The sequence below is a fragment of the Talpa occidentalis genome, unplaced genomic scaffold (genome assembly GCF_014898055.3).
Source record: "Talpa occidentalis isolate TD23 unplaced genomic scaffold, MPIMG_talOcc4v2.1 talOcc4.11, whole genome shotgun sequence".
Lineage (NCBI taxonomy): Eukaryota > Metazoa > Chordata > Mammalia > Eulipotyphla > Talpidae > Talpa > Talpa occidentalis.
The window spans coordinates 3,511,647-3,525,960 of NW_023601104.1; the positions used below are offsets into that span (position 1 = coordinate 3,511,647).

The 14,314-nt window shown below is 38.6% G+C and overlaps 1 protein-coding gene across 3 annotated transcripts in view; it reads left to right on the forward strand.

Annotated features, from left to right (window-relative positions):
• Positions 1 to 14,314, forward strand: part of SLC12A6 (solute carrier family 12 member 6) — a 95,130-nt gene that overhangs the window by 60,295 nt on the left and 20,521 nt on the right. For all 3 annotated transcript variants that reach the window (XM_037502142.2, XM_037502141.2, XM_037502143.2), the window contains 10 exons: positions 400 to 494; positions 1,717 to 1,848; positions 3,672 to 3,818; positions 5,635 to 5,689; positions 6,184 to 6,314; positions 6,872 to 7,113; positions 9,483 to 9,697; positions 11,128 to 11,286; positions 11,445 to 11,543; positions 11,809 to 11,866. In XM_037502142.2, the coding sequence (XP_037358039.1) occupies positions 400 to 494; positions 1,717 to 1,848; positions 3,672 to 3,818; positions 5,635 to 5,689; positions 6,184 to 6,314; positions 6,872 to 7,113; positions 9,483 to 9,697; positions 11,128 to 11,286; positions 11,445 to 11,543; positions 11,809 to 11,866 (1,333 nt within the window). The remainder of the gene's footprint in view (positions 1 to 399; positions 495 to 1,716; positions 1,849 to 3,671; positions 3,819 to 5,634; positions 5,690 to 6,183; positions 6,315 to 6,871; positions 7,114 to 9,482; positions 9,698 to 11,127; positions 11,287 to 11,444; positions 11,544 to 11,808; positions 11,867 to 14,314) is intronic.

Consider the following 14,314-nt stretch of genomic DNA (forward strand, 5'->3'; position numbering starts at 1 on the left):
AGAACTTTCACTGCCATTGTCATCAGCAGCGGTATGTAAAGTGGGCCTTGTCCAGCACAGTATTGTACTGAAGGTTGTTGAATGGTACTTGATAATTTTTTTTTTTAGCCGCTATGTGGGTCATTTTCAGAGTCAGGTCTCTATAGGCTAGAAACCTGAATGAGTAGTGTTTCCAGAAGTCTTTCATTGCTAAGAAGTAAATGACTCGTATTTAATCCTTAGAGATGTGGTTTGTTCCTTTTGGAAACGGCCACATTCTCCAAGCAGTGCTGATTAAGTTCAACTATACTCAGATTACAATCTGAATATAAAAATAGGTTCAATTAATGCAGAGGCAGCATACAGTTATTTGCATCTTCAATACAATGAGAAACTAACGTGGTTTACTTTTTTTCCCAGATGATGGCCATAAGAAAGCTCGGAATGCTTATCTCAATAATTCTAATTATGAAGAAGGCGATGAATATTTTGATAAAAACTTGGCACTCTTTGAGGTAATATTTGAGAGAAAGCTAAGGCAGAGATTTCAGGAACAGCGATTTCAAGAGAGCTGTTTCCTGAGGCTACTGAAAAGGGAGGTTGTGGGGTGGAGGACAAGAAGGCTAAGGAGGCCCATTGATACACAGCGAAGGGTTATTGGTGCTTTGATGGTGGATATGGTGTGCTGACATTCATCTGAAGAGGTCTAAACCAGTTTCCCTATATCAGATACAGGGTTGTAAACTCATATTACAGAAAAAGAAAGGTAGCTGTTTCATACCCTATTTAGTTTTAAAACAGTACAGACTGGATAGCTTAATAACTCGTTAAAATACAAGTTATTCTAACTCGTCACATTTAATTTAGTCTACATATCTAACTACTGCTACTTAATGAGTATTCATTAAATCAAATTTCTATAAAGGAAAGAGGAGGATCATTGGCATCACAGGCACATGGAGAACCTTATTGTTTCGTTCAACTAGGATTTAAATGTTTACATTGAAGTTAGCTTTCCTCGAGTATAAAAGTGTGTTTTTCAACTCCATATTTGGGAAGACTATCACTTACCCTTGAACTACTCAACAAAAATCAGTGTAGGAAGCCGGCTACCAGAGTAGAAGGATCTGATGTCCTGTCTGACTAAGACAGCGCGGATTCTGATGGAATCTGTGGCCAGGTTGTTGAAAGGAATCGGCTTTAGTCCAGCGCTGTCTTTGTCTAACTTTGGACAGTGATGTGAGTGCCACTTCCCCCAATGTGTCTAGTTTTTAAATGTTTTCTCTCAGATTCCTTAAAGACAAAAGACCTGAGGTGAATATTTAATTCAGCACAAAATGTTTTCGTTGACCTGTCCTTGCTTGATACTATAAATAATAATAACCATCCATGTTAGTAGAATGTCAGTAGCCTAAAGAAAGGGGGTACTGTGATTAAAGATCATTTCATAAGTGTTCTTTATGAGGTTACACTTCTCTGTGGGAGCCAGTATAATTTTGTTTTTACTGTAAAGTTACCAAAAAGAATAATGAAGCTTTTCATTTAAGAATTTTACAAGGATTCCTGTAGTCTTGCTAAGTATGGTATCTTAATGTAGGGGAGCTACAAAGTCTCACAATTTTTAAAAAAATATTGTGAAATGTTTTCTCATTTGCTTTGTAGTTTTCTGGTACAGAGATCATTTTGATTCTTATTTCCAGCATGTCACTTATTTCTCCCATATTTCTGGTTTTGTAGGAAGAAATGGACACCAGACCAAAGGTGTCTTCTCTTCTCAATCGTATGGCCAATTACACTAATCTAACACAAGGAGCAAAGGAACATGAAGAAGCAGAGAACATCACTGAAGGGAAAAAGAAACCCACCAAGGTGAGGTCTTAGAATAACAAGGACAAATAAAAAGGGCCCCATTTATAAGGAAGGAGGAAGTATCCAGGGCATCACTCTATTTATTGAATTATTATTTTTTAAAGATTTATTTATTTATGCATACAAGAGCTGGGGTACAGGCCAGAGGTGTGGGGGTGAGAGGATTCACCAGAGACAGAGTGGGGAACAGAACAGGCAGACTGACTGAAATATACTGCTGAGGGGAGCAGCGGGTGAGTCAAGAGAGGTCTGCTATACCATGTGGGTAGCTCCCTGCCTGGGGATCGAACTCATGCTGCAGTGGCTGCAGACAGCTTCATAGGTTGTATCTTAACCCCTTGCGCCACCAGGGAGGCCCTATTTATTGAATTATTGATGTGTGCCAGACACTGTTCTGGGCATGGGGGGTCACAGCACAAGCAGAATGAACAGTGTCCCACTGTTATGTGGTCTAAATTCTACTGTGGGCAGATATTTCTTAAGATGTTTCAACTGTGTTAACTATATAGCATATTAAGTGTTGGTAAATGCTATACCACAAATGTAAGCAGGGTAAAAAGACTGAGACTGGCCACAAGGGAGCTAGGGGAAAGGGGGGTGGCCATTTTAGAGGAGTTGATCAGGGAAATCCCTCTGACAGGGTGACACTCGCAGAGAAAGACTGTGAGGAAGGGAGCCATGTGATAGCTGGGAGAAGAGCATTCCAAGGAGAAAGAACAGCACTTCCATCTGTTGGTACCATCTGTCTGTTGTAAAGTTGTTGGTCTTTTTCAAAGACCAAATATCAGTTTTTCTCAAAATGAAAATATGGAACAATATTACAAGTTAGCTTTCTGGTTGTTAGAAGCAAAATGATCCTTAGATCTTCACCAGCTACTGTAAAGGATTTATGCTGAATTCTGAAGGAATTCCATCAAGTTATTCTATTTTTAAATGAAAAGAGAAAGTTAAAGCTTTGAAGAATAGAAAAATTTTAATTGTTGGAGGCACACATAAAATTTTTGTTTGTGGCGCCTCTCTGCTGGTGCAAGGGCTGAGCACAGCACTGTGAAGCTGTCTGCAGCCTCTGCAGAGCAAGTTTGGTCCCCGGCCAGCCAGGGAGCTACCCACATGGTGCAGCAGACCTCTCCTGACTCACCTGCTGCTCCCCTCAGCAGTGCATTTCAGTAGATCCACTTGTTCTGTTCCCCACTCTGTCTCTGGTGAATCCTCTCACCCCCTGCACCTCTGGCCTGTACCCCAGTTTTGTATGCATAAATAAATCTTTAAAAAAAAGTTTTTTAAAAAAAAAATTTTGTTTGTGGTCAAATGTCTATGTAAAATTATGTGGGTACCTATGTAAAGTAAAAATGTATAACTCTAGGAATAATAAAAGGTATGATAATAAATATTTATAAGGTGGCAATTTTATATGTACTTTTTTAAAAAAAGATTTTTTTATTTATGCATACAAGAACTGGGGTACAGGCCAGAGTTGCGGGGGAGGTGAGAGGATTCACCAGAATGGGGAGCAGAACAGGCAGATCTACTGAAATGCACTGCTGAGGGGAGCAGCGGGCGAGACAGGAGAGGTCTGCTGTGCCATGTGGGTTGCTCCCTGGCCGGCCAGGGATCACACTCATGCTGCAGTGGCTGGCAATAGCTTGACAGCACAGGCAGGCCCTCTATATGCGCCTTTTTAAGATATCGCTTAAACTTACTATCTATGCTCTGAGATTAATTTGGTAGTTAGGGAACAAATTTCCATATAAAAGTAAAGGAATAAAAGCATCTTTTCTAGATGGCTATCTAATTTTTTCCTTTTGTCACATATTTTATTCCAGAGCCCCCAAATGGGTACCTTCATGGGTGTCTACCTCCCATGTCTGCAAAATATCTTTGGAGTGATCCTGTTTCTACGCCTTACATGGGTTGTGGGCACGGCTGGAGTTCTCCAGGCCTTTGCAATTGTTCTTATCTGCTGCTGCTGTGTAAGTCTTGAGTTGTTGGTTCCTAGAGATCACTGGGAACACTGGGAGTGATCAAGAGTACATGCACTTGACTTCTTTGAGAGTAAGACAGATAATACTAGAGGGGAATTATGACCTCAACAGAAAAGATTATTCTGTTATTAAAATTGAAAGCATTTTCAGATGTATTAGAAATTATAAAGGAGGACTTATATAGGAGGTAGAAAATGCAGTTTCTCTCTTCAAAGAATTCAGAATACAAATCATTTGAGCATAAAATGTAATAGACATAAATGTACTATGACATAAAATGTACTAGAAAATTTGATATACTTCTCCAGTGCAAATGAGAAACAAAACTAATTGTTGTTTGGGGGTGAGGAATATTTGTTTTATTCTGAAGTGTCATTCATTGTCTTTTCCCAAGAAATGCAGGTGTTCTTTCCAAGTCTTTTTTCCTCTCTTCTTCCTCCTCTTCCCCAAGTCTGCTCTCCAAGATCGTTCTGATCTTCCTTTCATTTAAAATACTCATCCTTGTACTCCAACCACATCTATCATTGTGATTATAAGATCATATATTATTAAAATTTGTATATATTTTTTATTTATGCATGCATGAAAGAGCTGGGGTGTAGGCCAGAGATGCAGGGGGGTGACAGGGTTCACCAGAGACAGAGTGGGGAGCAGAGTGGGGAGCATAACAGGCAGATTGACTGAAATACACTGCTGAGGGGAGCAATGGGCGAGATAGGAGAGGTCTGCTGTGCCATGTGGGTCACCTCCCTGGCCTGGCTGGGCAATCAAACTCATGCTGCAGTAGCTGGCAATACCTTGGTAGCACTGTCTTTAATTCCTGTGCCACCAAGAGGCCCCCAAATTTGTATTTTTTAAAAGATTTATTTATGCATACAAGAACTGGGGTATAGGCTAGAGGTGCAGGGGGTAAGACAGGGAGGTCAGCTGCACCATGTGGGATCGAACTCATGCCTCAGTGGCTGGTGATAGCTTGATAGTGCTGAGACTTTAACCTCTGGGCCACTGGGGAAGCCCCAAAATTTGTATTTTATTATTCAACTGTATACTGACCTCTTTTATTGCTGTCAACCGTTATCCCCTCCCTTTGCATTATTTTCAGCTGAGTATTACAAAGCAGGGTAAGGATGAATAGTCTATATCATTAATAACTTCATATAAATGCTACCACTTTTTTATGTACAGTTTCTTAGTCTTAAAACTTCAAGACCATATTTGACTCCTTGATTGCCTCTCACATCAAATTAAATCAGGTTTCCCTCAAATCTCTTACATCCAACCCTTTCCTTACATTCCCACCACTAGCACCCCACCCATCCTTATCTTTCATTAAATTGCTATAATAGCCCACTAACACATCACTTTGCCTCCACCTGTCCCCTATCTGCAGTCCATTCTGTACTCTGCCTGTAGGCCATGTTTTTAAAATGCAATTTAAAATACAATTCTTTCCTTCCTTGCTGAACATTGTTGTAGTCAGTCTTCAGTCAGTTTCCAGTCTGTTTTCTACGTGGTTTAACTAAAAGATCCAGAGCGGAATCAGTGGTTCTTAATAGCACCTACTTTACTGATTATGATGTAGGGGCATTTTAACAGAATACTCCAGATAACAGTAGTGTGGCTGGGATGATGAGTTAAACCATATCATCTTATTTCCATACCCACTAGGTATGACAAGCAACTCCATGCATGAGTCAGTCAAGCTAAATGTTTGATTAGTGCTCTAAGGTCCACAGGTGGGAAAATAATAAAGAAATGTTATCTTTGTATAGTAACAACCTTCTCCTTTCCCCCTTCTTTACAGACATTGTTGACTGCTATCTCCATGAGTGCCATTGCCACTAATGGAGTGGTGCCAGGTCAGTAGGCTAAGATTGGATTTCAGTAATTACTCTATTTATGCTGTAAAGCCAGAGGTACAAAAATTGAGGAATGGAACTTTTCAGTCTATTGCCCACAGACACTAATACTAATTGACTTTAGGATACCTTCTTTTAAAATCTCTTTTGTTCTAAGCTATCGAATGCATTTATTTCCATCACATTCTTAGCTTATTTTAGGTAAAATGTGCCTTATTAGACTATCTCACACCTGTGGTAAGTAGTCTCTGATCTTTTTCTAAGCAATCATGTTGACAAATTGTGCTTCTGCTTCATGTGATGCGTTAGACATGCAGTATATTCTACCATAAAAGTGTCAGCTTTTACTTCCCACTAGCAAATTTACTTTTTATCACATACAAAATTTTCAAAAGCCTGAAAAATGTATCCTTCCTGCATATTCTTCTTATCAAGACTTGTTTTTACATTCTTCTTCTTAATGTGCTTTCTTTATCCTGTATTTTGTCTTTTAGCTGGGGGCTCATACTTTATGATTTCCCGGGCATTGGGCCCAGAGTTTGGTGGGGCTGTTGGCCTCTGCTTTTATCTTGGTACCACATTTGCAGCAGCCATGTATATCCTTGGTGCCATTGAAATTTTTCTGGTGAGTAATGATGACTTAATTGTGGCTTGCAGAATGGAAGAGAGAGAGATTTGGATTTTATTTTCAACAAGATTTTTGAGAAATCAGCCATAGGAATCAGTCAAATGATTACTGACTGCTTATTGGACTCCTGGTATGAATAGGGGCAGTAAAGTTTAGGGTATCATTTGCCTGCCTGCTCCTTCCCTCCACTCAGTCACTACCATCCTCCCTTCTCACCCAGGAAGTTAATCTCAGAGGCAAGATTTGTGCAGTAAAAGGAGGTTTATCTCTTCTGTTATTTTTGTCCTACTGAAATAAAATGTTTTTCATTTATTTGCTGGAATATATTTTTTTTTACTATTTAACAAAATGATAGCAGAAGTAGGAATCAAGATAGCCTTATAATTATTTTAGATAATGCTCTAGATTAATTACTAATGCATTTGTTGTTTTTTTCCACTTGGAAATGTAGGTGTTAAGAATAGCATTTAAAAAATATTAATAATATTCCAACTTACAGTAACCCTATGTTTGACTACAAGTTGATCAAATTTTCTAATTCTTTTGCTTATTAGATATATATTGTCCCCCGTGCTGCCATCTTTCGAAGTGATGATGCACTCAAGGAATCAGCAGCCATGCTAAATAACATGCGTGTCTACGGCACAGCTTTCTTAATCCTCATGGTGTTGGTGGTTTTCATTGGTGTGCGCTACGTGAACAAGTTTGCTTCCCTTTTCCTGGCCTGTGTCATTGTGTCCATCTTGGCCATCTATGCTGGAGCCATCAAGTCTTCTTTTGCCCCTCCAGAGTTCCCGTATGTGCTTTTCTCTCTGTCATTATTGGGTAGTCTTTGCCAATATCTAGTAATGTGATCATTTCAAGTTAGAATTTGATTGTGTTTCTGAGATTTCCTTCCTGTATAGGCCAAGTTAGCATTTAGGCAGGAAGCCTTCACCAAAAACTGTGTCATATTGATTGTCATCCTTATGTTTCAAGCATGGAACTGGAAGCTATAACCATCATTTGGAGGCGGCCCTGGCTTGCCACCCGCACGCCACCTGCAGGCCACATCCCTATCACCATACTTGGATATAGATAGAGGGTTTTTCCCAAAATCCTCTGATAAAACTTGTACGTATTTGAAGTACTCATGAAGGGCTTTACAAACAATGTAGTTATTGTCAGCACCTTATAAAGTTTTCAAATGTTAGATTCTTTTTATTAATAAATTAAGAGTCAAAGGAAAACTAAACTCCTGTCTATGTATTTGTAATTAATATAAACCTTTTTTATAGTGCTCTTAGTACCATAATCAACTTTCTTTTTTTTTTTTAAAGATTAATTTTATTTACTTACGCATATAAGAACTGGGGTGTAGGCCACAAGTGCAGGGGGTGAGAGGATTCACCAGAGACTGAGTGAAGAGCAGTACAGACAGATCTACAGAAATATACTGCTGAGGGGAGCAGTGGGCGAGACAGGAGAGGTCTGCTGCACCATGTGGGTTAGCTCCTTGGCCGGGGATCAAACTCGTGCTGCAGTGTCTGGCAATAGCTTGATAACATTGAGATTTAACCCCTGAACCACCAGGGAGGCCCCATAATCAACTTGTTAGTCATAAAATAAAATTTTATTTTATCATAAAATAAAATAAATATTTTTTTGAAGTAGTAGTGAGTTTGTGTAGATAGGTGATGCATAGACTCACCTCTTTTCTTTTTGACTTGTGGCATGGGGGCTAGCACCATTGAGTGTTGTTTGTAATCTTCTTCTAGAGATTGTCTATGAAAAGTCATCTGGATGATCCAGAGGTCAACTTCATCAATCCTATGTTGATTTAATCTGATGACAGAAGAATTGATTTGAAAAAAGCTCCGTAGAGATTAAATAACCTATCCCAAAGTTAATTAATGGCAGAGTTAGAGTGTGAAGTCTGACTCCCAGTTCCATATTTCCTGACTCCCAGTTCCACATTTCTTCTGTGCCTAATGATGTCAATAATAAATTCCATCACAAACTTTTAGTCTACTCATCTAGGAACTGCAAACTAGCTGAATATCCATTTTAGTATTAAAATATAAAAGGCTGTGTTCTGTGTACTATGTTAAGTATATCGGCCACATAAAGGCTACATTAAGTATACTATATACTTGGGGAAATTCCATTTTTCCTTAAGTTCTCCTTTGATGTTTCTTTTTTCTTGGTGAGTAAAAGGTCATGGTGCCTGGTATTTTCTTTAAAATATTCAAACAAAAGAAAACAAAAATCAAAAAAGCTTGAAGAATGAATGGAACAAGATGGAGATGTTGAGAGTTGAAGCTAAGCAGTGGATACATGGTTCGTTATACATGCTCGTTATAAAAATATTTTTAAAATATATTTGTTTAAAGATTTGTTTTATTTATTTATGCACACATGTGCTGGGGTGTAGGCCAGAGCTGCCAGGGATGGTGAGAGGATTTACCCGAGACAGAGTGGGGAGCAGAACAGGCAGGGTGACTGAAATACACTGCTGAGGGGAAAAGCAGGTGAGACAAGAGAGGTCTGCTGCTCCATGTGGGTTGCTCCCTAGCCTGGGATTGAAAAATACCCTCATTCCCTGTGTGTCTACACTTAAGTTCAAAAACAGTTTTCTCTTAGTTCATTAACTAGGTGCTTTTTAATTCTAGCCAAGCCGTCCTCCTCAAGACAATAACCAGAAACATAGTATTTTCAAGGGGATGTTAAAAACAATAGGCTGGTTCTTCCTGGCCCAAAAAAAGGGTGGGAAATGATTTTTTGGTTTTGGTAGATGAGCAAAAGGACTGTGGGATTCCTTTACACCTGCCAATTGACTAGCTGCCTAGAAATCTTGGAAGATATAAGCACAATGTCTTCTGATAAATCTTCTATTTGAATTCTTTCATTACACCTGTGGCATGACCCTAAACTTTATTTCTTATACCCACAAAATAGGAATAAGAATACATGGATTGTGAGTTCACTTAAGGATTAAATTGGCAGAAAAATCTGTGTCACCATTTAGAGACCTAGTCAATAAATATTAGTTCCTTTCAATTCTAAGAGTGGAATTTCATAGAGATGGAAATTTTTTCCCTTAACTGACATATTTCTAATCTAATTTCTTGTTTAAGTGTTTTTTCCCCCCTTTCTTCATTGTTCTCCTTGTTTGTTTTCACTTAGGGTCTGCATGCTGGGTAACCGCACCCTTTCGTCAAGGCACTTTGACATTTGCTCTAAGACTAAGGACGTTAACAACATGACAGTACCTTCTAAGTTATGGGGTTTCTTCTGTAACTCAAGTCAGTTCTTTAATGTCAGCTGTGATGAATACTTTGTTCACAATAATGTCACTTCAATCCAGGGCATTCCAGGACTGGCTAGTGGTGTCATTACAGGTAAGTTAGGAGGATTTTAGACTAGTCTTTTTTTTTTTCTCCAAGGAAAACAGGATTTGCTATTTTAGACTTCGATTGGCCATAAAGACTCACTGCCAGAGAACTGCTTTCCTCTTTAAGCTAAACACACAACTCTTTTTTTTAATCTTAGTTTTCTTTTTATTATTTACTTTAATTATGACTTTAATTTGATTGTGGTAATGTTGGCTTACAATTCTGTGTATGATTTAGGGGGATAGGTTCACTCCTCCTCAGACACCATGCCCACTCCCAAAACCCCCGTGGTCCTTCACCCTAACCCTGGTAGCCTCAATGTAGATTTTCTCAAATAACTGTCCTTTTTTCTATGCTTTGTTTCCAATATTATTAAGTTGATTGTACTAGTTACTTCCACCCGACCCCCCACCCAAGCTTGGATTTGACCCCAAGTTCTGCTTAAGATCTGTGTAAACTTCAAATAAAATCCCTGTATAGCATGCAACTCTTAATTCAACATCTTCCTGCTTTTCTGTTAATGAATTTATCCTTTTCCAGGACTCCCTTACAGAGTGATGTCTGCTAAAATTTACCTCCTTTGAGAGCAAAGCTGAGTAAATCACTTTTTAACTCAGGATGAGTTAAGAAAATACTTTGTGTGTTATTGTAAAATAGCCAGTTCCTAGAATGGAACTCTTACTGTCACCATTAGGTATTTTCTTAACTCAGCTAAATTTCTGAAACTCTTTCCTTAAGTGACTTCTATCTTAAATATTTAGTCTATAGGATTCTTTGCAGGTAGGCAAATTTATGTACTAAGATGTTAGAAACAATGTTGATGACTAAAAAATAATAAACTTTGTGCGGTGGGGCATTCATCTTTAGTCTGCTTAACTTTTGGTAATTTTCATTAGCATGCAACTTAATTGCACTTGTTTCTTATACCAATATTTTGTCAAATTATATTTTAATCAGATAAAGGGCATTAGGTTTTTATTTATGTGTGCTTTATTGTGAAATGTTATACAGACACATTATATGCTCATGTAGAAGTAAATATGTCTATAAAAACTATAAATAAGAAATCTGATTTAGAATGTTTGGGAAGAAAATTACCTAATTATAAAATTATTTAATTATTTTTTAAAGATTTATTTATATATATATACAAGAACTGGGGTATAGGCCAGAGGTGTGAAGGGTGAGCAGATTCACCAGAGACAGAGTGGGAAACAGAACAGGTGGATTGAATGAAATACACTGCTGAGGGGAGCAGCTGGGGAGTCATGTGGGTTGCCCCCTGGCTGGGGATCGAACTCATGCTGCAGTGGCTGTGGAGAGCTTCACGGGTTGCATCTTAACCCCTTGTGCTGCCGGGGAGGCCCTATTTAATTATTTTGCTTCCATAATGCTGTTTTTTGTATCTCCCTTTACCCCCTGTTACCCCGCTACAGAAAATCTTTGGAGTAATTATCTGCCAAAGGGAGAGATCATTGAAAAGCCCTCAGCCAAATCTGCTGATGTCTTAGGCAGTTTAAACCATGAGTACGTGCTTGTTGACATCACCACTTCCTTCACTCTTCTGGTGGGCATCTTCTTTCCCTCTGTCACAGGTAAGCAGATGAGCTGTTGTCTAGTTTAGAAGCTCTCAGACCCAGGGAGTGATTTTTCTAAGGGTTCTTAGATTTGTCTCTAGACTTTGATATGAGTGTAAAGATCAAAGTGTCCAGGAGCCCAGGAAGTTAATTTGTTCTCTCTTCCTTCTTTAAAGGTATCATGGCTGGATCAAACAGATCTGGAGATCTGAAAGATGCCCAGAAGTCTATTCCCATTGGCACTGTCCTTGCCATCCTGACCACCTCCTTTGTCTGTATCCTTTACGTAGATTTGGTTTAGTCTTAGTGATGGGGATGTCCAGCACAACTAGGGTGCTCAGTGTTTTTATCTTGGTAATAAAAATAACTGCTCTCTGTCACCTCACCTTTCACCAGATAATCTACCCACCTCATCTCTAAAATTCAGGGTAGAATTTATAGGATTTGTGAATTTAGCAATGCATTTAAATGATAGAAATATCCTGAATGGCTTCTTTTTATATAATCTTAGCAAGTCGGTTTCCTTGACTTGAGATGTAGATTTAAGCAATGTCGTCCTTTTTGGGGCATGTATTGAAGGTGTTGTTCTAAGAGACAAGTGAGTAGTTGATTTATTTTTTAAAATTACATATCTGTCTAACAGTATGTGTGATCATTCCACTAGGCTTCAAGATTGTTATAAGCTCAAATCCCAAACTGAGGTTTATTATGACTAACAATTAGAAAATATGTGATCATTCCCCAAAAGATGAGTGAATAATAAAGGTCGGTATTTTGTTATAAATATGTGAGATACAATAAAGCAGTGGATTTGTCTGAATAAGAAGGACTTCCCTCTACATTAAGACCTATTAGAAAACTAAGACCAAAAGTAAAGGAGGGCAAGTGAAATAAAAATAAACTTTCAGGTTTCTGTAGCATATCCTACACGAAACCTAAGTATGTATTTAATTCCATTGGCATTCCAAATAAAAGCTTAAAATTTTTTTTACTTCCTTCATGAAGGCTGCTGAGTGTTTTATCGTTTTACTCATCTATGAATATAAAATGCTGGTTTTTTTTTTCCCAAGAGAATCCTAGAAAAATTCAACCCAGAAACCTCTGCTACCTCTTTCTCATTTTTCCTATCTTTGTTAATCGCCTCACCTTGCACCTTCTCTCAGAACAGAGTCTTAAGTGTCACCCTAGGTTTTTTCCTATATTGCAGTTAGTTCCTAAGCCCCTGTAAATCCAATTGTTCCCCAAAAAATATCTCATTCTTTCTACTTTTTTCTCCATCATTTTGTACAGTCCTTCAGGATTTTTTGCCTCGATTATTGTAATAATCTCCCTGTCACTTTTTACCACTTTTACTATCTTCCAATCCTTCTTGCACATTGCTACCAAAGTGATTTTTCTAACATTTGATCATACAAATCTTCCTACTTCAGAGCCTACCAAAGTCCCTTAAAACTTACCACGTTGGGGCCTCCCCGGTGGCGCAGCGGTTGAGCACTGGGTTGCGAAGCTGCCCGCAGCCTCTGCAGCGCGGGTTCGATCCCCGGCTGCTCCCTGGCCACGGGAGGAGGGTCCCGCATGGCGCGCAGACCTCTCCTGCCGCCCGCTGCTCCCCTCAGCAGTGTACTTCGGTCCTTCTGCCTGCTCTGCTTCCCGCTCTGGCTCTGGTGAATTCTCTCACCCTCCCGCGCTTCTAACTGTACCCAGTGCTTGTATAAATAAATAAATAAATCTTTAAAAAAAAAAAAAAAAACTTACCATGTTGATCTGGCTCTATCTTCACCTTTCTCTCATAGACTGCAACTGTAATTTAAAGTTAAATATGCCTTGTTTCAGCTCTCCATCCATCCATCCACACATTTTTTTGTGCTGTTTCTTTTCCTTAAAACAATTACTCCCAGCTGACAAACATATTCATCCTTGTAGACTATACTGCTTCTGTTTTCTCTCCTCTGAAACTTTCCTAGACTCACCCAGAGATAACCATTCATCCCTTTGTTCAACCAATATTTTTGCATATACTATATTATTGCACTTAGCATCTTATGTGGCAGCTCTTTATTTTCATGTCACCTCCCCTACGAGATTGAGTTGTTTGAAGACCGGAACCTCGTACATGCTCTATAAATATTGTTGACCAAAGTAAATAGCACAGTTTATTATGACTATGCTATTGTAATTGAAAATTTATGGGTTTATAGAGCTTTGGCAAAGTACACCATAATATAAAAATTACTGACAATATAAATTGGAATATATGCTTTGGAAAGCAATTGGTCATTATTCCTTAAGCTGAACATGCATGTCCCTTATGATCTGTCAATCCCACTGCTAGGTGCAGTCACCAGAAGTGCATACACAAGTGCACTGTAATCATACACAGGAATTCTCACAGCAGTATTTTTCTTAATAATCAAAACCTGGAAGTAGTCCAAATGTCTGTCAGTAACAGAATGGATAAATTATGTATTAATGCAATGGATAACCATACAGCCATAAAGATAAATGAAGCACAGTTATAGATAAAAAAAAGATGTATTTCACAATGTTGAGTGAAAAAAACACAACATAAAACATGTATCATGTGTTTCATTTATTTAATGTTTAAAAACAGGTAAAGCCACATAATAATAAAAGTCAGGATAGTGGGAAGGAAGAAAGGACTAATGATTAGAGAGGTTTGGCTTTCTTGACTGGAGGTTAATTACATGCACATTTGCTTTGTGGAAATTTATTGAGATGTACATTTATTTTTCCACTGCATGATGCTTAATTTAAAAATTATAAAACCATAAATAAACAATGAGATGCTATGTTTCACCTGTCAAACGAGCAATGACTTTAAGATTTTAATACTCAGGTCCTCCCTGGTGGCACAGGGGTTAAGTGTGAGTGCTGTCAAGCTATTGCCAGCCACTGCAGCTTGAGTTGGATACCCAATCCCTGGCCAGGGAACTAACCCACATGGCACAACAGACCTCTCCTGTCTCACCCGCTGCTCTCCTCAGCAGTATATTTCAGTTGATCCGCTTGCTCTGCTCCCCAGTCT